The 25,311-nt window shown below is 44.0% G+C and overlaps 1 protein-coding gene across 2 annotated transcripts in view; it reads left to right on the plus strand.

Moving 5' to 3' along the window:
• Positions 1–25,311, plus strand: part of pard3ba (par-3 family cell polarity regulator beta a) — a 133,525-nt gene that overhangs the window by 55,387 nt on the left and 52,827 nt on the right. For both annotated transcript variants that reach the window (XM_034864714.1, XM_034864715.1), the window contains exons 12-19: positions 650–798; positions 1,772–1,778; positions 2,007–2,099; positions 7,326–7,458; positions 9,320–9,455; positions 10,133–10,239; positions 14,566–14,610; positions 24,975–25,190. In XM_034864714.1, the coding sequence (XP_034720605.1) occupies positions 650–798; positions 1,772–1,778; positions 2,007–2,099; positions 7,326–7,458; positions 9,320–9,455; positions 10,133–10,239; positions 14,566–14,610; positions 24,975–25,190 (886 nt within the window). The remainder of the gene's footprint in view (positions 1–649; positions 799–1,771; positions 1,779–2,006; positions 2,100–7,325; positions 7,459–9,319; positions 9,456–10,132; positions 10,240–14,565; positions 14,611–24,974; positions 25,191–25,311) is intronic.

The following is a 25,311-nucleotide window of genomic DNA, read 5'->3' on the forward strand; positions in this document are numbered from 1 at the left end:
CCCCCCCCCTCTCTTTCTCTCTCTCGCCCTCACTTGCCCACTCTTCCACTCTCTCTCCTTCCCTCTCCCTCTCCCTCCAGGGCACTATTCCGTGTTGCCTCTCTATGAGAGGCTGCTATTTAAAACACTTAGAAGTGATTTAGTGCCCACAGAGGCTATTCCATTAGCTGCTCTATGTATTTATCATGGTGCTGCCGCTCTCAGTAGATTGCTAACTCTACAGTTTTCTTGCCTTCCCTCTATCTTCCATTTTCTACTTTACTTTTTCTCTCTTTCTCTCTCTTTCTCGCTTTCACACACACACACACACACATACATTTCACACCTCTCCCAATTTCTCTTCTCACATAGAACTTTATTGGGGACCAGTCCTGTGTGTCTTATTTTATGTAAGATTTGTGCTCTGTAGTTTTTTCTCTTTTTCCCACCCTAGCATTTTATTATCCTTTGTTTATTATAAAACAGCAGCATAGAGCAAATAAGACGTATTTCAAAATGCCTGCATTAGATCAAATGAAATCTGGAAAAAAATCTCCATCCGTTTAATACTTATCCCATTACCACCAACTGTTTGTTCTGCTGCTAATTCACTTCATGCTAATGAGGTTAGCTGCATTGTAATGCTGATAACTTCCCTGTCTCCCAACAGGACGGCCGCTTGAGCGTAAATGACCAGATGATAGCGGTGAACGGCGAGTCGCTGCTCGGTCGCTCCAACCACGCTGCCATGGAGACGCTGAGACGCTCCATGTCGTACGAGGGGAACGCCAGGGGCACCATCCAGCTCGTTGTGCTCCGACAGGTACAGTCTTATCCCACTTGGAACATTTCTGGAGTGTCATGGGATTTTTGAGAGGTGTATTCCACGCAGGCAACATTTTCTGAATGTAAAATGAGTGTGTTTTACATGTTTCACATGTTGTTAGATTCCAACCGAGCTGGATTGAAAATCAGACTCTTCATGTTCGGAAAAACAACATTGACAGCAGATACTGACGTTTTGAGGTCATGAAAGTGCTCCAGCTTGATTTTGGAATGCAGGATTCTTACAGTTCTGCAGAAATTACTCAAGAGGGGGAAAAGTATATCTTGTTGATATTATCATATTACCATGCTAATGCGTAATATTTAAAGTGTGGCTTATTGTCGTACTTGTGTGATGTTTTCACGTCCTTCCTTGTGAAGTTTTGGTGGATGTGGGGCAACACGCTAGAAGTTTCAGTTTGGTTGGATAGATTTGGTGGAACATGAAACATTTAGGGGTGCTTATGCATTATGAAATCCTCTGCTCAGCCTGACACGTTCAATGACTATTCAGACAGTAAGTAGCTGCCAGAGTTTTGACAGCAGAATCAATGACACGAACCAGCCACATTAGGATCACTTCTCTGCCCTGTTATGATCATTGAGGCCCGCTCTAAACATGCTCTACTGTACATAGTGGAAGCAGCTGGCCGACATGCGTGACAGCAATATGAAAGAGACATCAGCCCAGTTATTGCAGTAGGGATTAGAAATTCTGTGTCTGTTCCTCAGTGTAAACAGCGAGAAATGAGACATGAGGCGACCTCTTGCCGCCCGGTAGAGCGTGACTACATGTAGGCTGAGTCCTTGGCAGCGGCCCGGATTTGAATCCGACCCTCTCTCTTCCTCCTTTCCTGTCTATCTGCAGTATCTAATAAAAATACTACATAATACATAATGAAATCATCAAAATAAACACTACGTTTTTTGAAAAGTCTTACAGGTGGAACACACAACATTTAGTTTCAGCACCCATCTTATCCAGTCCGTCCCTCAACACCGGGCGCGTAGTAACTAAAACAAAAAAAATAAAAATATGAAAATAAATTAGCCAGGTTTATGGTGATTTTAGCTGTTTTGACGTCTCACAGCGAGATAGGCGATCAGGCACACAGAAGGGCCACACACACATCTAGGCTACAACAATTACCACATTTTTCCTTAGTTCTACCAGTTATATCTAACTTTTCATTTCTTATTTTCTACAGATGGACAGTGCCAACCCTGAACCAAACCCAGCTACAAATGGGTCCTCCACCCATCAACTGAACAACAATAAAGGCTCCAGCTATCAGGTACGAGTGAGTGACGCCTGCCACCAGCAGCAGCCTCCTCCGCCTCACCGCTCCGCCTCCCTCCTCCCCACGCTGAGGAGGCGGGCGTCAGAGCCGCTGCCTCACAGCCACAGGCAGCGTTACACACAGAGGCCAGGGGAAACCTGTGGTCATAATCAAAGGGAGAGGCGGAGTGGTTACACATTTGGCCTCACACAGCGAGATATTGAGCAAAGTGATGATGAAGGGGGGTACACACACAAAGAGGTTCACAGACCGGCTACGAGGTACGAGTTTGGGTTTGTCTCTCACAGCCAGACACTGAGCAGCTTCAACAGGCCCACGGAGGGAAACCTAAACAGGGAACGCTACGATTTTGGATACACACATGGACACGCGCGTAGCCGAACGCTTGCAGATGTGCCGGGCCGCAACTTGCACGATAACACGCGCGTTCACACGTTCGTTGGCGCTCAGGGCAACACACACGTCCGCCGTTCCAGGCACACGCGCAGCCGCACTCTGGACGCCGTCCACGCCGCTCAGTGTAACAGTTACACTGAGAACATCAGGGCGATGGCAGGGCAGATGTACGGGGACCCACCCACACACAGCAGGATACACACCCGCAGTCCCAACAGAAACACACACACATCTGCAGACAGATACCTAGACGCACACACGCATAACTACGCGCACAACCGGGCTCTCACCAGACACCAACACCTCCAGCTCTCTGGAGGACTCTGACACACTGTGTGGGCGTGTGTGTGTGTGTTTGTGTGTGTGTGTATATATATGCAGGCTACTTTGCCAAATTTGCAATTATAATCATGATCTGAATTAAAATTTGTGAAAAAACATTGCACTTAATAGCTTAAAAATATCTATTCAAAATTATGAATAGTTCCTATGAGGTTATATTTTCAAGGATATGAAGAAAGGAAATGCTCCGGTGTCCTCTTTTGCACCAGATTTGTGATGTGTAAACACAGTGCTTTTTTAGTGGTCGATGGTGTGGTAGCTCATTAATCTGGCTGAAAGCTTCTCACTTTTTGCCAACACCACTAACTGTCACAGCATTAACTTTTAGCTCTCTTTTTAAAATATCACCCATAAACTCAATGCACTACTAAATTCTTCTCTGTACACAGCCTCCGTTCTGTCACATCAACCTTAACTCACTTAAATAAGGTTAACTGGGTTAACTTTACACTGTTGATCTGCTCTTTCCTGTTTTGTCTATTTGCTTACAGTTTTATGTTAACTTGTCTTTTTTTAATTTCAGTACTTTTTTAAGAGGACGCACTCCCGCTTTTCTGTCTCACCCGCCTGTTTTTCCTCTGTTAAATAAAGCTAATCTGAATCCTGCTGCATGCCTGTCTGTTTCTCTGTTGGGTTTTCACTGGCTGCTTTCTCCTTTGCACCGCTCCCTCTTTATTAAATCACATTTGGGTTCCTGTTCTCTCTGTTTTGGCCACAGTCTCTTTATTCTTTTCTTTTAGCCTTCTCTTTATCCTTTGTTACTCACTCTACGCAGAATACCAGTACACGTTATACACGGAAAATTCCCACATTCATTTTTTTGAACCTACCACAAACAACACCAAAAGTGTAGATAATCTCAGCAATAGTCGCACATTCACAGCAATAGAGTATATGGAACGTATTTCCGGAATATCTAATAAAAAATTGACATAAGCATAGACACAGTATTCATGCATGCTCCATGTAGCTGTGAACACAACCCCTTTCATATGTGATAATTGTGTTGAAAATCCGACTGCATGGAACGTGTTAACCTTTGCTTATTTTTACCTCCATCTCTTTTGTGCGCTGTTGTAAAAACGAACAAAAAGTCTCCTAACTTTGGCAGTTTCTTTATTCCCGAATGGAAACATGTGAGCAACATTAGAGTCAATCACAACGTTACACAAGAAGTTGTGTTCAAGTAAGGCTTAAAAAGCAGCGCAAAGGGACGGACTGATGAAATCCACAAGCATGACAGACGGTGAAAAAATGGCTGTTTCTTAGTTAATTTTGTCTATTCAGCTCCATGTTGAACCATGACTGATTATTTCAGACGCTTATAAAGATGTTTCACACGTTAAAGCAGATGCTTAGCGATAATAGTGTGCAAGAGAGGGAGTAACGACGAGAGGGTTAGTGGGTGGACTGACATTGACCCGCCCATTGTGGCGTTTTCCTTCTTATGAAAATGTGTGCGTGTGTGTCAGTTATCCAAGCCTGCAGATAAATGCTATCAAACCCAGTGCAAAGTTCAGTATATATCTGCATAGTCTCATCCCGAATCAGCCAGTCTGGTGGCAGCGTGATAAAACAAACGCTCCCTAAAGCAACGCTCCCAGAGCCCCTAAGCTCTCACAGTCTCTGTCTAGATCTGGATTTCCATGCGGGGTCTGGGTGATATGACTTTAAATCAGAATCACAATTCATTTACCTTTTTATAAAAAACAAAACATATATATATTTTTATGCTGGATTCTGACTGTATTGACATTGGAGTTATGAGTACATCCAGGTAAGTAAAAGATCCAGTTAGTATGCTGATGTTAGCATTGAGCTCAAAGTAGTTAGTTTAGAAAAGTGTAATGATATTGGCATAATTGCTGCTCCCATGCATCTTCTGCTATGTGATCAGCAGTTGGCGCATTTGAATATTGCTTGGTATAGGAGCTTAACATCTGGCTACCATTAGTTTACACTAAAGACAATCAATCAATCAATCAGTCAAAATGTATTTATATAGCACGTTACAGCAACCAGCAGGTATCCAAAGTGCTTAACATCAGAAACCAAGAGTAACAACACATATGATACAATAGAAAGAGTGAACATTAAAACTGTAAAATCAGAAAAGGATACAAAGAATGAGCAACTTTGTTGTAAACCAACCAATTCTTGAAAGAATAGCTCCTATTTTCTGATAGATTTGATTTCCTTTTTGCAGGTTAGAAACCTTTTTATTTGCTCCCACACACGTTTGAAAGTCATCGTTATTTATTTTTTATTCTTTTTTGGGCTAAAACATTTTCATAGACTTCTTTGGAAAATGTAACCATAACGGCTTGCCCCTTTTTGTTTTTTGCACTGATGGTCATACTGGAAGAATTCTGACTGCCGCAATAACCTCCCTCATGAAACAGAATTGGAACGCTAAACCGAAACCACTACACCATATCAGTGTCACTTATTTATTTTCATAGCACCTTTCATTCAGGTGAGTGCAGCTCAAAGTACCTAAATGGTAACTGACCAACTAAAATATTAAAAATAGATATTAAAATCAAAGAGGAAAACCAACACCATTTCCAGTGTTTGATCCCTTTCTGTTTCCGTTCTGCTCTCCATCCCCTGTGGAGTGATATGTGGGTGGGGCGGGTGACACAGTAGGATGAGGCAAAGCTAAGCCTCTCAGAAACCTATTGTATGCGGCTGTAGGGATCCCCCCCCATTTACTTATTGTTGTGGGATTAAAGTATCTGACAGCCTGTCTGCCAGGCGGCTTCAAAAGCCACAGGCGAATCATCAGTTTGTAAAGACGAATGGATGGATGGATGGATGGATATGGGGCTATGATGTGCTTTAAGTGTCACTGGCACATGCAAAAGAGCTGTCAGAACTTTGTGTGCAAATGCATAGGACACGCACATATATGTGCACAAATTGATTGACAGCTATGATGTAGCAACATATTAACATGCATGGTAGATACTAATGATACCCCAGGGACTCCATGACACTGTGCACACACCCAACCCAATGCTTTGATATGATGAAGATATCGGAACACCTTTCATTATTCCAAGGATTATATTCACGTCACGCCTAAATAAGTGTGTGTGTGTGTGTGTGTGTGTGTGTGTGTGTGTGTGTGTGTCTGTGTGTCAGTCAGCGACAGCAGTAACCTCCATCTCTTTGACCAGCATTGGCTTCTTTCATCCTTCACCAGCACCGATTCCCACCAGTACTTCAAGTCCCTATCTCCATCAGTAGGGTGGGGGGTCCTTTGTAGTGCTGGGCTGTTCAATAACGTGCCTGTCACTGCTCTCAGGATTGTCACAATTACTGTGTTTCCAATTGTGCACATGAAGAGAGTCGCCATTTATTTTGCAGTAACACAGCATTGAAGCCAGTTTTCAAAGGGCTGTCAAGGGCGATCAATTTATGTACATATACCTCTGTACACTGTGTGTGTGTGTGTGTATATGTGTATGTATATGTATATGTATGTGTATGTGTATATATATATATATATATATATATATATATATATATATATCCTTTTGTAAGATGTTTTATTCTTCTAGTCCGAGTCCACAGTCAACTGCCTCTATGTCGAATAGAAAAAGTAAAATAAAAACTTGGCAGCCAAATGACTGATGCGTTGACACGCTCACGTTCTTACATTATTCTCAGACACAGAATGTGCACAGTGCTCTTCCTCTAGCCAATCCAAATAGAAAAATAATATTCTTGCACATTGCTGTATGTGCAATGTGTGACTTGGAGAGCATTCTCCTGCTAAATGTCTTGCTGACATTAAGCAAAGGGAACGCTTTTTTTCCGTCTTAATGGATGACAAATTTCTTCTTTAATTATGATCAACTTGACTACTTTGTGATGTTTAGCTCATCACCCACACTACCAGTCTACTCCAAGCCCTCCGAGGATTGTTCTAAATCTGCTCATGTTTCCTCAAAGCCTTTTTCCCACATCACCATCTGAGATGGATCATAATTGATTGGTTGCAGAATGTGACTATTACAAAATGAATGTAAAATCCTATTTTTCTTCTGCGGAGTAGGTGTAAGTTGGACCAAACTGCAATTGCTCTATCCCCAAGAACAGTCCAGATTTGTTTTTGCTTTGCTTTCATCAGAAGTTAATCTACCTGTAATATTAATGAGGAATAGACCCAGGATAAATAATGAAAGGCTTTGACTGATACACTGTTTTTTGTAAGCATTTTTGGATTTGTAGCTGATATTTTGTTTGATACTGTATACACCAACAGTGGACCACAATGGCTGATATGCGATAAACAAAAGGAATAAAAAAAGACATTAGTCCTATCCTTCTGGGTACTAAGAGACTTTAATCTTCTTATGTGTGAGGCAACATCATCCATTTTTCATGAGTGACAACTTAGGCTTGGATTTGGCACATAGTTTTGCAAATGAGCCCTTAATAACCATTCTCATTCATCTCTTTCTTTGTTGACAGGAGCCACGGGGCCACAGTGCATACCAGGGGCCCTCAGGGCCCTCCAAACCCCCGTACACAGAGCCCACTATGAACGGCGCAGGTCACGCTCCAAAGACAACCAACAACTATGCGTACGGCAACTCTGGAAGTGGTGAGCACGCACCCGATAAATCACCCTGTGCACAATATTTGTCCATTTGAGCTGTCAGATAGTCAACATTAGGCTTTGAGTGTTTGTGTACTCCCGTTATCTGTGACTGAGTGTGTACACACAGTATGTTTGTCAGCGTGTGTGTGTGTGTTTGGGGGTGGGTGTCTATACGTGTGTGTTTGCCGTTGCTGCACAGCATGACACCCCGCCAAGACTCCTGGCATTGTTGCCTGTTGCAGCCACTTACAGCACTGCATTCCAGAAAGTTCATATTCAGTATATTTCCCAGCGCTGTCCTTATGTCTCTTTCCACTTTCTCCCCTGCACATTTATTAGCTATATTAACTAATAGTCATCAGCTCTGTTTTTCCAAACGCAGCGCTTGCTTTTCATGTGCAAACGATCTGACCTTGGAATCGTTACGCTGATGAAACTGCTTCTAAGTGGGCCAGATTTGCATACAGGGTATTGTGCTGTTGTGTTAAAAAGACTAAGAAGCTGTTTTAAATTCATTCTGTATCTCTCTTCCTTCTTCTCAGTCACCCCCTGGGATGCAGGGAGCTAGAGATGCTTTTCTCTGTCAGCTCTCCCTCAGACTGGAGTGGCAGTACAGTTAGTCATTTTATACGGGGGGGGGGGGGGGGGTTTGAAAAAGGGGCTTTTAGTAGAAGGGATCATTCTGTGTGTTATGGTGTGTGTTTTGCTGTTTTAATTAATTGTATAGAATTATTCTGACTTCACTTTGACAGTCCGTGATTATCCATCAACATACGTTCTTAGAATTATTCATACTTTCTGCTTTTTTAACTCAAAAGTTAGATATAATTTCATATAGGCTACATGTGGTGTATTGACCACAAATTCCCCAAATTAGTGTAAATTTAGTCGTAAAAAAGTTTTAAAAAACTTTGAAAATAACCCAAGGAAGAGAGAAAAACATAACAGTTAGCCGGAAAGACAACTCAATAACTAAATGTATATGGAATGTTTATTTATGTGAGTATGTGTGTTTTTGTAATCCATATGCTTTCTAAATGTAGACCTTGCTAAGATCTGTATTGATAATATTCCTCCTCAAATGAAAGCCCCGCTGATTTTCATTGTCTTATGTCTGTGTAAGAAGCATATTGTATTGTTTACAGTTTTTGGTATTTTATTCTCATTCTAAAGGTAAATTGTTTTCTGAAATTAAAATATGTAATATACATTGAATTCAGATAACTGGTCATGTTGCAGAAAATGCCATTACATTAAGTCAGAAAAAGTGTTGCTCCACATTAGGGCTTAGATCGGGTCCAAAGAATCAAGCCCGACCCTACCCGGGCCTGTGCACGTCGTGTCTGAGACCGGCTCCACCCGACACATTAACTACAGAAATCTGTTTACAGTTATCTTAATGAATAATGCAACAAGGACTACCCGGAGCCACGGGAGAAGCTGGAGATGCAAAGCTTTCTCCCCACCCAATTATGCTAATAAAGTCATGATTAAATAAACAAGTGCTTACATAATGGCCCGGCCCGAGGATAGTGGCGGAAAATATTGGCCACAAGTTCGACTTGGGCTAATCTGAACTTTACTCCACATCCTGCTCCGTTGAAGCCAAACTTACAGTCTGTATTTGAATATCCTTCCCTGTGCTGATTAAGACACTTAGAAACACGCTTACAGAATGTGTTTAGCTCATATTGCCAGTTCAGTTAAAAGCATAAAGAAAATAACCCAAATATTTACTGAAAATCTGTTCAAATCAACAAAACAATCGAACACCTTTTCTGTATTCCAAGTATTCTTTGGGAAAAAAATCAGTGTAGTCTTTTTTTTTTTTTTTTACCTCTTGGCTTGTTATGTTTCTCTTCAGCTCCGTATCACGCTGCGGCCGCCAATGGCAGCTACGGTCACTACGGCAACAACGAAGAGGAGTTTGAGGACGGCTTCCCTCCGCCACCCTCCCCTAGCACTGTGGAAGAAATCAATAGATCCTTACTACGCCACAGGTACCCCCCCCACACACACACACACACGCACACACACACAACACAAACATGCAAGCTCCAGTGCACTGCACCATCAGCACTCTATTAAACTACACACAGGGTAGAGTTATTATATTCTAATGCAACTCTTAATATAGGGCGCTGTTATGAGATAAAGAAGAGCCATTACACTAAATATTACGAGGCTCATATGCATTATTTAGAGTATACAGTCTAATTGCGATAGCCTTTTTGTATTATGCATGAGTCATTATATCATAATAGAGTCAATTCTGTAGGAGTTCAACGGCGTAGAAAGAGCTATGATACTTCTGCTAGTATCCTAGTATCCTGTGTGTGTGTGTGTGTGTGTGTGTGTGTGTGTGTGTGTGTGTGTGTGTGTGTGTGTGTGTGTGTGCGTGTGCGTGCGTGCGTGCGTGCGCAGTATCTCATGTGGTCAGAATCAGAGTCCGGCATCAATATACTCATTTCCCTGAAAGTTTAACAGAGACAGTACATTCTATTGTTTTCCTGAATCATGCCATCTGGAGTGGAGGAAATTGAATGATCTGTTTGTATTTTAAATTTAATTTACTCCTTCTTGTTTTGGTTGATGTAACCGACAAGTCCCCACAAAACTTTTGGACCATGGCTGCGCCGGTTCAAGACCGAGTATTGATCATTTGGTTGCTTGACAGTGAGGTTCAGATGCGGTCCAGGAGCGGTCCAGGAGCGGTCCCGGCAGGTTTCTACTCAGACGACGTCAACAGACCTCGCAACAGAGCGTCCAAGAGCATGGACCTGGGTGAGTGTTCACACACTCACACCCCCCTCATCAATGAAAGAAGCTGTTGTTTTAGTTCCCACCAGATTGAACGCGTTTCCTGGGGCGGAAACCCGTACCAGCCATATTGTTGTCTCAACCCTCACAAACCAGCCAACCAACATAAGTGTCTAATCACGGAGCCAGACTACACACACACACACACACACACACAACCACAACAGCTATCACATGCCTCTTATCACTACATTTCTTTGTTGTGATATGTAGCCCTCTCCCATTATCCCCGGCCTGAGGGGAATTGACCCACTGAACCCATAAACCCAGGGGCTTTCCAACGAACTGGATGAACACGCCGTCTTGTGTGTGTGCGTGTGTGTGTGTGTGTGTGTGTGCGTGCGTGCATGCGTGTGTGAATTAAAGGCATGAGGTTTCCAATCTCCTGGCTTGCTGTGCATGAAAGGTGAGAATGAAGGGGCTTATTTCTTCATATTAACCCCGAGCTGACCCCGTTTCTCCTTTCCTCTTTTTCGGTCTGTCCTTCCAATCTGCTTTCTATATCTCTTCTTTTTCCCTTTTTTATACTTTCCTTCAATTGTCTTTATCACCCCTGACTATTGGGATGTGGTCTTTCTTTCCTTTTTTACCCTCATTTCTCAGCATTTCCTCCATCTTTGTTCATCTCTGTTTCAGCGCTTTCTTTCTCCATCTAAAGCCGGCGAGTTCACTGCTCTTGCTCTCTCCTATCCATCTCTCCTTCTTCTCTGCCTCGCTCTGATTTCCAATCGTGGTTCATTAGGTTCAGTGGATTGGCTTTCTTCCTTCAGCGCACGCCTCTGCCACCCAAGCTGATTGGCTTTCATTATGGACGAGGGCGGTCTGCACACGCGGCCACGCACACTCAAACACACACTCTCTCTCTGCTCTATTCCACTGAGGACCCACTCCAATACCCACCGCTATCCGCCTCCCCTCTCTAGCTTCTACCTCCATCTCTGGCCATCCTCCATTTCAATCTGTTTTTTTGTGGTTCTATTCATCCATCGCTCTCCAAAGTGCTCAGGGTTCAAACAAGGTAGCAGAGCTCTGTGTGTGTGTGGGTGTGTGTGTGTGTATACAGTACATGTGTAAAGATGGCAGGAAGCTCTGAACACATACGACCTCAGAGGCTGACCCTGTCCACCCGTTTTGTATTAAAAGAGCCTCTGGAGAGTTTCTCACATGTCAGTCTTTACGGTCACATGTATCTGAGCTTTAGCCGCACCACAGAGCAGGTTAGCTTTTATTAAACACCACTTGACAGAGGGAGGTGAGCTTCTTTTTTTATTGACCCTGGATGCCTTAGCAAATAGTCTGTTGACTCAGAGCTTACACACACACACACACACACACAGAGAGAGAGAAATCCACGCCGCCTGCTGATGCAGTGAATAGTTGAGTCACTGACACTACAGCTGGACCACAAGTGCCTGAAAGCACCAGAAAGAAGAGTTTTCACTTTCATTTGCATTGTATAACATTAGAATGTCAAATAAAACACTTTAATACATAATGTAATCAAGCAAGTATGACGGAAGGGACAATAATGGAAACCGATGCATTTGGCAGTCAATATTCTGGTTTGGATTGGCTTTGAGATGCTCAAAATGCATTCCAACATCAGACCTTTTACTAGGATGTGTATGGACTACACATCCAAACTAAGTTATTTGGTGTGCCATGACTCGGGTTGAATTCAAAGCAAGTACTTTCACTATTCAAGACAGACTGTGACTGGAGTTAGTGACATGCACGGCGGATTAGTATATGCGTCTCAACAGGGGGGTTTACCGCTGTTTGCGGCCTGTTTACAGCTTGCGGTCAGCTCTGTGCGTTGCTAGGGTTGTTGTACACGCAAACCAACTAGCCAACCATTAGCAAGGCTGAGGTTGAGATGCATGCCCACAAGAAAAGCCCACATCTCTGGTCAGAACGAGAAACACACCTACTTTTAAACAGTGTGAAAGACTAGGGTATCAACCGGTCAGGTTTTAAGATATACGCAAACATCCCAACTGCAACCTTTTTCCGGAATATTATGTGCATGTAAATGTAGTTAGGTTATCAGTATCAAATATTTACCCATCACCTATCAGATAGATACCCAGCCCAAAATGTAATCACTGGATATAATGCAGGATCAGCCCTATGTGGGATCCTCTGGAGCTTCATGTCATTCATGCGCTGACCCTCTTTCTCAGTTGGTAACAAACAATCGAGGTAGTAACAAGGTCTTCAAATCCATCATTCGGTCGAGTTTGGCCAGTTCTGATGATTGTGGCTTTTCTTCTCTTTCTGTGGCTTCTTCACAGTAGATCTACAGAAGAGGGACCAAGTGGCGTAAGCACATTCCAGGCCCAAATACTTGCTCAAACACTATAGTGCTCAAACACTGTGGGACACAAAGGAAGTCTGGACACTGTTAGGCTCCAAATAAATCCTTTTTTTTTTCTCTTTTCAAGTTAACCAAGATCTTCCTCGCTGCTTCTTTTTTTCACCAGTTGATTGGTTGATCAATTGCTTTTAAAGTGAAGCTGTGGTAGTAGGAGTGTTCAGTTTGCATTAGCAGTGACTTAATACAGGTCTGACCCTGTGTGAGTGAGAAGTGTAACAGTGGGGCTGATGCTGTGGCAGTGAGATCAGATTGTGCTGGATTACATGCATGCATTATTTCCTGTGAATCCCATTGAATGGTCATTGCAGAAAAACTACCAACCGTAAATATTTCCGAAAAATGGGTTTGATTTCATAAATATCCCAAGGATTATGACTACAAGCAGTGTCTGAAATATCAAGCAGTGCATGACCAAACAAAACAATGAAAACAATCCCCCAGCAGTGTGAGAAGTTCGTTAGTCAGACAGTATGGAGCCATGCAAGAGTAAATGGAGACTAGGCCTAATAGTCCAACAGCTTCCAAAGCACATTCATACGTTCAGAGACCAAGAGGTCAAATCTGGATGTGAAGAGAAACCCACGGAAACCGATCCAACACCTACACTGACTCCCTCTGTTTCATTAGCTCTCTACCTCTTTCTCTCTCTCTCTCTCTCGCTCTGTTTGTCTCCACACGTCTCTCAGTCCCTTTGGATGTCTCTGAAACTCCCTTTTTTCCCCTCATCCTGGCTCTTTTACAGTTTATCTTTCCTCAACTTACTCGCAGCTTCTGTCTGTCCCTTCTGTGACTCTGTCTTTGAGACTCCCCTGTCTCTCTGTGTCTTAGACTCAAGCCCACATTTTCTCTCTTTCACTTCCTCCTCTTTTATATTATCATTTTTATATTTTACCGTCTCCCTCTGTCCTCCACTTTCCCTTACCTCACACCATGGAAATGCATACTGTACATTGTGTGAATCCACTTATATTAGCCAGTTATGCTAGCCACACATACAGTATGGAACACTGTAATGTAGCTGGCTGGAGGTCAAAAGAGGGTTTCTAAATGTGTAGCCTTGCACTGGGGCCCGAGAAGACAGATGTGGCTGCTGGCCATGCAGACTTCTATCTTTTCTCTGCAGAAAAGGAAGCTTTTCACTATCTGTCAGGGTCCTATTGCCTGGCATAGCTTTTCTTCTAAACTTTAAAAGTATTCCTTTTTTTCTATGTTATCTGGCACGTGTGCACAAGAAACGTATTTCTATTTCTTTGTTTTGGCTGCTATAGATGTTTTTTCGCGGGATTTTATGATGCAAGCTCTTTTGATCTGCCACACCCCATAACCCTGCACTCCCTCCTCTCACAGTTTATCACTTCTTCAGGCTTCTCTCGTCCTTTCAGTGCTGTCCCTTCTTCTCATTTTCTCTCCACCTCATCTGTCTGCCGGGGAAATTGACCTCATAAAAAGATGAAAAGGATTATTTAAGAGAAACAGCAGCATAATGAAAACCTATTATTGTATCCCATGGTGCACTGCCTGTGGCGGCTGCCGCTGGCCAACCGCAATCCTGTGTAGTTAGATTAGGTGGAGTTGGGTAGGGGTTTCTTCTTGTTTTCCTTTTCCTCCATTTATTATTTTTATTTATTTATTGTCTCACCTCTATCTGTTCTCATTTTCTCTCACAGACCCAATATTACTATTTCTTCTGTCTGTCTCTTTTTTCATTTCCTCTCGCAGTCTGTCTCATTTTGTCCCTCCCTCGTCCTCCCCTGTCTGATACTCCTGCAGAGAGTCATTTACAGCATGTGACAGCACCGGTAGATACCATTATTACCATTTACAAAGCAGCACAAAGCTACTCTGTATTTCAGTATGTGTGGCACGCAACAATATGAGCTATTAACTGTGTGATTTGTTGTTGTGTGTTATAGTGGCTGATGAGAGCAACATGGGCTCACTGGTCGGGCAGAGGAACGGTAAGTGTTTGATATAATCTAAACGCATGCAAAACGCGTTCCTTTTTTTTTTGCTTTTAATCCATCAATCAGCCACATTTCTCTTTTCTCTCTCACAGTGCAACAGTTAAGTCCATCCACACACAAAAATCAATTGACCCTCTGCGTGCAGATTCTCATTTCCTCTGGGTTGTTTTTATTTTTTCTTATCTATTTTTTCCTTTATTCCTCATTCTCCTTTCGCCTCCCCCCCCTCCCTCCACTCCCCGGCTGACAAAGTTGAGTTGTGAAGCACTTAGTGTCTGAGCTCTCGCTGCTTTATAGCCGTCCAGGTCAGCAGGCCCACAGCGCTCAATCGTCGCCCAGCTGACAGCAGCCGTATAGCATTACAATGGCTTCTGCTGCTCTTATTCTCCTGCACTCAGTTGTGCCTCATTTTGTTTTAGATTGTCTGAAAGGTAAAATATAAAGCCAGTTGTACTATTTGCGTTTACTGCCTGACATTACACAGCAGTGGTTCAAACTGTACATATAATCCACTCTCTAGAGTTGAAACACTTTGTGTATCCAGGAACAACGGTGGGTTTGGGATTAGCCCTGACTAAAGCCCCTCTCAGACATGTACCTCGTTATGCAAATCTGATGGCAATCTAAAACGTCAGTCTCATGTGCCGAGTCACTTTTACCCAAAAGGTAAAAGCAAGGATCCCGGTTTAACATATTGTTATGCCGCGCTTGTCAGCCTTTATAAAAGCAGGCAGCAGAGTTTTGCCGTCTGCCAATTTTGCCAAGGATAGGAAATGATCAAATTGATGAAATTAATTTATTAGGGGATTCACTGTGAGAAGGTGTCGACTGGGCATCTCTCACGCTGATACGTTATCAAGGCTTCAACCCCAAAATAAGTTTGAAAATCCATCAGCGATGCGGCCTGCGAGAACACTCTTTTTCCTTGACATCCCTCTCGTGTAACAGGAGCTAAATGTCGCGCGGGGGAAGGTAAATTGATGCAGTGGATGTGGAAGTGAGGTAAAGCCATCACTTTAACAGATTTTAGGCGTTCCCTGTCTGAAAGGGGCTTTAAAGTGTTCCTAAATTCATGTAATCTACACGGCAGTTGCAGGGCTGTATGCAGGAGCACATAGAGCATGAACTTCCACTGAGTCACTGTTGTTGTTGTTGTTGTGTTGCTGACCATCTCGAGCTGGGCTGCAGGAGTCATGTTTTTGACTGTGGAGTTCAGCAGTGTAGGTTCCTCTCATTCAGAACACCCAGACTATTTCAATATGGCAACAGGGCTCAAATGGCCAATGGTGAACATTTTATTTGAGTTCTGACTTTATTCTCTGAATTCTGAATTTAATCTCAGGATTCTGACTTTAATCTCAGGATTCTGAATTCTGGCCTTATTCTCTGAATTCTGACTTGAAGTCAGAATTCCAGAATTCTGAGAATAAAGTCTGAATTCAGAGAATTAAGTCAGAACTCAAATACATTTTCACTAGTGGCCTTAATCCTCTTCTGTATATAAGAAAGGAATCATGACCAGCACTTTAGTGCAAAACAGGCCTGACTCCATCTGTGTCTCTGACACACACACACACACACACACACACACACACACACACACACACACACACACACACACACACCAATCTTCCAATCTTCTATATCCACCTGCAACAAGCCAACTAAGCCTGTTGCCTGTGGAATTCAAATGGCCCGAGCACTGCTGGTGACCTCAAATCCCCCACACTCAGCATTCACACAAGTGGCTTCGCCTCCTCCATGATATTCCCCCCCCCCCCTCTGCTGCTGCTATGGTTTTCTGGCATTTCTGATCAGCACCCATAACCCTTATGATATATAAAGCGATCCATCTCCCTGCTGCAGCATTCCTTTCTTTTTTTTTCGTCTCCTCTCCCCTTGACGTCTTAGCTAATGTGTATTGACAGGGCTTTTGCGTGTTTTTCATTTTTGCTGACGCAGTGTATTTGCCCAGCTTCCTGCGCTACACCCCCACCCTCCTTCCTAAATGGCCTCAGTGTTTCTTTATGGGCTTTGACATATTTCATTAGGCGGATGATCTTAAGAGGCCTGCCTGGCTTCTTTAATCTGGCTAAAACCCTTTTTCTCTCTGGCTCGAGCCGCTGTGAGGAGCGCTTTCACTCTTCTAACTCTCTCAATCTCTCTCTACTCTCGCTCCATCTTTCTTACTGCCACTTACTCATGCTGTCCCACTCTCCCTCTCTCTCTTTCTTCTCTCTGGATTCTCCCGTCTTAGGAATCTCCATCCTCAACAGAGCTTTTCGTTTATTCCCCTTCTTTTTTCACTTTCATCTTTGCCACCGCTCTCGTTCTTCCCTGCTTCTTCCCAGTTGCTTCTCTCTTGATTGTTCTGTCTCCTGCTCTTTGTCGCCAGGCTCATCCCCATTTTTAGGATCCTCTCAATCCCAAACCTTCGTCTCTCTTTCTTTATGTCTCTCCCTCCTTCTTTGCTACATCCGATTCCCGCTTTATGATTGTTTCAATTCTCTTTCTCTCAACAGGCTGATCCTATTTATTCACGCTCTCTCTGTTATCTTTAGTCCTCTCTCCTTCTCTCTCTCTCTCTCTCTCTCTCTATCTATCTCTCTCTCTCTCTCTCTCTCTCTCTCTCCCCATTCTCTGCAGCTGTATCTGTTCCAGCCTTATGTGATTATGGTGAACATGGTCTAGTCTCAGTTTCCTCTACCAAGTCAGAAGAGCTCAGCATCTCTTTGTGTGTGTGTGTGTGTGTGTGTGTGTGTGTGTGTGTGTGTGTGTGTGTGTGTGTGTGTGTGTGTGTGTGTGTGTGTTTGTGTGTGTGTGTGTCATCTCCCTTGGCTGCAGGCTGCCCTCTTACAACACACCTGGGAGCTCATCCAGCGTGCACAAACACACCACATTTGAGGCTGTGCAGAGGATTCTTCTGCAATACTGCACATGTACTTGCATTTGCTTGTGATGTTGCTCCAATTTCTAGTTGTGTCTTTTTTATGTTTCTCTCCATGTGTGTGTTTTCTGATGATCATTTCAAGATATCCGTTGTTGACAGGATACTCCGTTCTCCCAAGCTTACGGCTAACTCTACAGCACGCCCACCGGTGCCGTTGTTCTGTGCACCCCATCGGTCCCTTTTATTTTTTCTCCGCACTTTAAAACTTTAAAACCAGCCGTCGTCCTGCCAGCGCAGAAGCCTCTGCTTCGTTTTTACACTTTCTTTGGGTGTTGTGTAATTCTGCCTCTTGCTGTCATTCGATCCTAAACCCGCGCCCTCTCTCTCTCTCTTTCCCTCCCTCCCTCCCTTCTTTGCATCCAACGTGTCATTGTTGATTTAAACTGAAAGTCGTCATGTTGCAGCAATTTGAATGGATTCAACATTGCGTGTGTGTGTGTGTGTGCGCCTGTGCGTGCACTCTACAGTTCTACCTCAATGCACAAGCACTTTTATCCACCACACTTTTACAAATGGCACATGTCCCGCTCCACACTGTTTGCTCCAAACCTCATCCATACTCTGCCAACCCCCTGCGCTGCTGTAATCCAGTAGAGGTAAGCAATAATTATGAAATGGCCTTTTAAGTCCCCTCCAGTTATTAAAGCCATTCATCTAGTCGGAGGCTGAATACACACGGCCCATATGTCCCCATTCTCTCATACATCTAAACAGCTAAACCCAATTACTGCCAGAGCAGCGCCTCCATCCCGCTCCATCCTCTGCCTCGGATATAGCTGAGTGCATTCAGATAGTGACGGAGGGATGCTTAATGACTGGACAGGTCTTTAATTGGAGTGGAGTTTTGATCGGCCATAACATGAATTAGATTAGATTTTGCTGGCTTTACAGTTGTCTGAAGTAATTTGGTCTGAAGTCAAGTTTGTTGTATGTTAAGAAGTCAGAATGAAGAATATGCTGTAGACACTCACTGTGGTAGTCAAATATGTATTAATCCTCAGATGAAAATAGTCCCTTATAAATGGTCCAATCCCCCCCTGTTTGATGACGTTTGCTGAAAACTACAGTGCCCAGGTGTTTCTGGTGATTACTGAGCCCTTTTATTTATTTATTTGACCAATTCTGAAAGATTTTCATCTTCAGAAGGCTCCAATGGGATTGGGTCAGTGCCCCACAGCTGGAGTAGGAAAGTGTCAACGTTTTAAGAATATTAAGCTGAAACACATTCTTGATTTTGGCTTTTTCATGAGATGTTTTGTCCATGCCTGCAGTACATGCGTCATGCCATGCTTTTGACTCTTTACACGTCTCACATGTCAGCAAAGGTTTGCTCCGATAAAGCTTTAAAAGCCTGTATTCAGTACATTTAATCTAAGATGAAGCAATGCAATTAGTGTCATGAACAGTCCTGTTGTGTGTTCTTTCCATTACTTTGTGTAGTTTAAAGAACTTAAATACATTCATAAACATTTATTGAGATGAGATTTGTTACTATCTATTGCAATTCACGTTGTTCTGGCTTCACTTGCATTACATAACTTTTATTGAAACAGTGTAACACAGGAAGGGGACCATTGTGTCCCTTGTAACAGTGTGTTTAATGCTTCTGTTGGATTAAATTCAGTGCCCTTTATTGCAAAGGGTGACACTGAGAGCAGGCTTTCTTTTACAGGTGTGTGTGTGCGTGTGCATGTGTGCGCGCCCTGTGTTTTTATAGAGGATTGCATTGCAGGTCCGAGCCTGCCTTTACAGGTCTCCAGAAAGATGGCTCCAGGTTTTATTGGCTAGCCCTGAGATTGAATGCTAGATGGAAAGGTGTGTGTGTGTGTGTGTGTGTGTGTGTGTGTGGATGGATCTGTGACCTACATGTGTGTTTCTATAAGCATATCTCTGACCACTGTAGTGATTCATATGTGTGTGTCTGTGCTACATGTACCCGGTTTAAAGAACTATGGCCGGAAGCAACAAGCCCCTTTTCACTGTTGGCCAAAGTGTCTCCTTGGCAACTCACCATCATTCTACACACACACACACACACACACACACACACACACACACACACACACACACACACACACACACACACACACACACACACACACACACACACACACACACACACACACACACACCTGCTCCATACCACCACTGTCACCCCCAGCAGTTTTGATGAAGGGGGCACTTTCTTGTAACCGTGGCAACCTTTCAGCCAGTGTGCTGCAAAGCTGCTTGCTGCGAAGCACATTGTAGTCCAGTAGGTAGGTAAGTGTTAAAGGCCAGCTGAGTCACTGCGGGAGGGTTCAGCAGCGTGCTAGGGTTTGTTTTGTGTGCAAGTGTGTCTATTTGAATGTTTTGCTTAGTACAACAATATTAAATTTAATATAAATGAGACAATATCGTGTTTTAATAGTTTGCTGTTAGCCACCTGGTTGATTGGATAGAGTAATAGGTAAGACACGGTGGCTGGGCTTAGCTGTGTGTGTGTGTGTGTGTGTGTGTGTGTGTGTGCTCGCGTTCGTTTTCTGTGTGTGTGTGTGTGTGTGTCTGTGTGCGTGTGCGTGTTCAATTTGTCATGGCAAAACCTATAATTTGGACATTTTTTTTCTTGTGTTCATTGGGTGAAATAATTCGAGAGCTAATGGCAGACTTATTCAGATCTGACAGACATTTAGAGTCTGACTGCAATTATTTTCTTTACATTATTCACACAAAATATCAGTATTGAAAGTGTTTTGACCCCCGTGACATAAAAGTAGAGAACCAGTTGTATCGGTGTGCCTCACCATGACAGGTTGCAGGTGTGTCACTCTCACTTTTAAAGTTCAAAGCAGCCTCATGGAGCGGTGTAAGTCTTTGCAGGGCCTGTCAACACAGCAGGAGCCCAAGGCTACGTTTTAGGCAAAGACTACCCTGCTGTCTGCACAGTACAGACTAGACCACCTTCACTAAAGTCACAACTGCACACATTGAGATGTGTGCAGGTTAGGCATGTGTGTAGGTGGGTGTTGGCAATTGTTGTGCATACTGTACATCCGCAATATTCAAGCAGGTGTTGGACTCTGAGTGGGTGTTATTGGATTCTGGAGTGTTTGTGTGTTTAGTGGGAAATGCAAGCTCCATTTTAATGTGGTTATTGGTTCTGTGTTATCAACATTTTATGGCATTCAGGTTGTTCCTACACCACATATCCCAGAAGTCTTTTTTTTTAGTCTTATCAAAAGTTAAGTAGTATTTTTAATAGGGGCGCTTTGCAGCTTTGGCCGTTTCTTTGCTGCTTTCTTGCTTCTTTCTCTTGCTTTTTGCTCGCCTGCTGCATGTTGCTCTCGATCTACCGGTCAGTTTTGTTTCCTACCCTACCCTCTATGGTCATGAAGGCTGGGTCACGACTGAAAGAACAAGATCCAGGGAACAAGTGGCCGAAATGGGTTTCCTCAGTAGGGGGCTGGCGTCTCCCTCAGAGAGGGTGAGAAGCTCAGTCATCCCTGAGGAGCCCGGAGTTTAGCCGCTGCTCCTCAGCACCGAAAGGAGCTAATTGAGGTGGTTCGGGCATCTGGTGGTCTCCTGGGGGCCTCCCTAGGGAGGTGTTTCAGGCAGGTCCAGCTGGGAGGGGGCCTCGGGGAAGACCCAGGACGATATCTCCACCCTGGCCTGGGAACGCCTCGGGATCCCCCAGTCGGAGCTGGTTAATGTGGCTCTGGAAAAGGAAGTTTGGGGTCCCCTGCTGGAGCTGCTGGCCCCGTGACCCGATACTGGATAAGCGGACTAAGATGGATGAATGGATGGATGTTTACTTGTGTCTGTCTCTTTGCTCAGTCAGTCTGCCGTTTCCTCTTTCTCTGTTCCTCTGAAATTGCTTTCTTAGCTTTCTGCTTCTTTTTTGCCGGCTCAGCCATGACGAGTGTGTGAAAAACTGGGAATGGTCATATGTGTGCAGTGAAGCAGCACTGTTACATCGCGAGACCTGATGTCACACGATGCTTCCCGACGCTGAGGCTGGCGACTCGCCAGCCGAAAGTTGCAAGGGTGTTTTTTTCCCGCTCACCGGCGCTGGGGGGGGGGGGTAAGACGACCGCCATTCAACTTGATAGATGTCATATAAGCATTCCAATGACTCCAAAGTTGTTCACTTAAGTTAAAAACTGCATAGTTCCCCTTTAATTCTTATAATAATAATTTTTTTTTTACCTTTTGAAAGTTTACTTACTACAATATTTTCAATGTCCCTCAACATAGGAGTGTCATTGATACATTAATGACACAAGGCTTTATGTTATGGTCATCAGTTTTAATTAGATCAGCTTTGTTTCTATGCAAAAAAGAAAGATAAAGAAACTTGGATGGAGCAAAATATTTAGAGAAAGTTGATTGTCATGGTCAGTGAGGTCCCAGGTCTGGACTGTACAACTCAAACAATCTTCTGGGACTTGAATAAGAGAAACGACGCATGGAAACACATTGCTTGGGAACTACTTTCTCATGTAGAAGGGGAGAAAATAACCGCCCAGATAGTGCAGAGTTTGTAAAATGATGAGGCATTGGCTGCAATTGCTGGAGAAAAGAAGCCGGTCAGAGGCGTTTGTCAGAGCTGTAGGACATTTAGAAAGCAATCAGAAGCAAAAATCAGGACCAAAACACCACGCAACAGCAGCAATACATCAAATATTCACCCATAATTCAACAGCGAAGTGTTTTGAATGCTGTGTGTGTTATCCAGCATCCACAAAGAGCAATCTTTAGCTTCAATCATTCACTTCAGACTTTTAAGCTCCTTAATTGGATGTTTTTTTACTGAAATACACTTTTGGATTTGTACTTGACTACTCCCTGAAGGTTATACTGCATGTGCTTTCTAAAACACTGAAAAGAGATATTTTTCTAACAGTTAATCATATTTTGTCCTGACGATTGCTCTGGGAGCTTAATGTCCATCTAAGCTTTTGAATTGCTCCCACTGCCATTACCTTTTCTTTGCAGCAAATGTTACTTCTGACAAGCTAAATAAGCCCTGCCACTTCGCTACTCGCCAACACAACGAAAGTGAAGAGGTGACATTATTGCTTGATCTTGGATGGCGGAGTGTTACAGCTGTGAAGGGCATTGCCACCATCCTGGCCTGTTTGGCTGTTAGGCTGTTTGTCAAATTTGTGCACCAGCTTGAATCAGTAGCAATCAGGCAGGCATGATGCGAACGGATGCGCGAGAGCATCTGCTGGCCCAGCGGGCAGCGATATGTGATAAACGCTGATTTCACCCTCCATTGGATTGGGCTGGCGATGATAGCCACCTCTCCCTCGCTCATCCATCCTATTAAACCCTCATTATTCATTTACCTCCAGCCTCAACCGCCTGACACGCATGGAATGAGAGCACTCGCTGCCCCACACACAAACACACATCTTGTGTGCTCATATTCCTTCTCCAAATTCATCTGAAGCGGTCAAGGACACACGCCACTATCTCACACAGGCAGTATTTTACATTTCTTGGTGTGTTTTTTTTATTTTGGACCAAAATTGCCACATTTTGGAGTGCACACAAACACACGCCCACACGTTCAGACACACACCGTTTCTCTGTATAGTGGAGCTGTGCGCTGGCAAGGAGCTTAATTCTATCAGGCTGTGAGCTGGACAGCCGTAATTACATTTGTGACACAAATCCTGCCTCTCAAATTGAGCGTTTTATTCCTGAGCGCTCCCCCCTCTCTATTTATAACCCCTTATTTCCCATAAATCCCACTTCCTCTCAGAAAGTCAATTTAGGACTTAAAAGGCAGCAACGCTCCGCTTACTCCTTCAACTCTTTTGCCGCTTCAGTTTCACGTCCCCTTTTTCCCCGCTCTTCTTCGGAGCTTTGAAGCCTCTGAAATAACGTCTTAAGCAGCGAGTGCCAATGATGCGAGAAAGTCATCCCTACAGGAAAGTTTTCAGACGGGGAAAAATAAAACCGCTGCTTGCGACCTGTCTGTAACATCTTTGAAGAGTGCTTGTCAGCGCTACATTGTGCTACACACCTGGGATGGGTTAGTGTGCGGTTTCTGTTCTGGCTTTTCCTTCACCGCTCTTGGTCACCTGTCCCTTTAATTTCTCACGCAGCGTGCAGGCGGATCCAACTTTGGCTCGCCATTGACTCTCTCTTCTCCTTTGACTCATTTTCTCCTGTTTTTTTCCCAACAGCTCTGCTTTTCCTCAAACCTTCCCTTTCTCCTGGCGCCTCCTCCCCCCTGCTCTCCAATCCCCTGCTGGATCAGCTGTGGCCTTCATCACTTTCCCGCTCCTCCGTCTTCCCCTTCTTCCTCTCTCGAGTTGGAGGCCATACCTGAGTACAGTATGATGGCAGCTCATTCATTCCCCCTCTCTCTCTCTCTCTCTGGCTTATGCATGAGCCTGTCACTTCCCATAGTGCTGCTCCTCATCTGTCTCTGTACCACTCCACCTCATCGATTGTTTCTTTTCCCCTCCTTTATGTCGCTCCTATAGCACTCTGGCTTTCTCTTCAATTCTGTCACCCTCTCTCCTCTGCTTCCCTCTCCCTCTATTTCTACAGTTCATCTTCATAGCTTTATATTTCTGGTTCTAAGCTCTTTGAGCTTCAATCCAAAAAGCTATATCCATTAGGGAGGAAGTGTGTGAGCTGACGCTGATTGCGCAGGTTATCAGCTGATTGATCAGGCGATCCTATATTGTGTAGTCGTAGCCGGTTGAGGCAGAAGGCTGCCCTGAAGAGCCAGGGTCAGCGGGGTTAATCAGTTAATATAAAGTGTGGTCTAGAGTCAATGCAGTTTTCCTCATATGTTTAGATGACATAAAGAAATGATGTTAAATCCAACCGCCAGTCCAATCAAAGAATAGACAAAGCACAAACAAAAGGGGAGGAAGAGGAGCAAAAAATACAGTTCACAAGAGATGACTAAAGATGAGGCACGTTGGTTTAATGCCGCCATCAACTTTGGACAGCCTTGATCTGGTTCAGTAGACACATGCATAACTTTAGACTGGATGAGCCCTAATCTGGCACAAATAGACCAAGTATGGACTCATTCCAGTGCTCCCTCCCGTAACTCATCCCCTCCTGCAATGAACTGATCTCAGCCTCTCTTCAGTCTCAGGGAGCACTAATACTTAAAAAAGTTTAATGCAAAGGCCCTTTTAATTAAGGAAATATGAATGTAGGAGGTGATGTTTTGTAAGCAGTGGAGGGAATTTTGCTAAAAGCTTATGATCTGTTTAAAATCCTCCTGTCTCATTTTTATCAGTGGCAGCAGCTCTGATATGGAGCACCCTTCCCTCCTCCTCCATCAACCGGGCTTCTTCTGCCCTCCCTGTCTCCCGCTCATCCTGTTTAACATCCGTCCACCTCATCGCTCACAGGCCCTCCCGCCCTCTCATGTCTCTTTTGTTTTCTTCAGATCCGTCAGCTGACGGAGCGCTGGGCCCGACCCTGGGCCTGTGGAAGTCCAGCTCCCTGGAGAGTCTCCAGACGGCCATGTCGGAGGCCAAGCAGAGTCACAGCCAGGCCCAGGTGCCCTTCCACCGGCCGCGGCCACACATGGTCCGGGGCCGGGGGGCCAACCAGAGTTTCCGTCTCGCCATCGACAAGTCCTACGATGGCCCTTCTGAAGACGGTAAGACTTCTCATTCGCATTTTGGAATCAGAAAGAGTGGGCCCAGACTTTACAGAGGTGTGAAATTATACCCTAAAAAGAAAGCACCAAAACTTCAAAGGATGTTCCTTTTCTAATGTCG

The sequence above is a fragment of the Etheostoma cragini genome, chromosome 24, assembly GCF_013103735.1.
Source record: "Etheostoma cragini isolate CJK2018 chromosome 24, CSU_Ecrag_1.0, whole genome shotgun sequence".
Lineage (NCBI taxonomy): Eukaryota > Metazoa > Chordata > Actinopteri > Perciformes > Percidae > Etheostoma > Etheostoma cragini.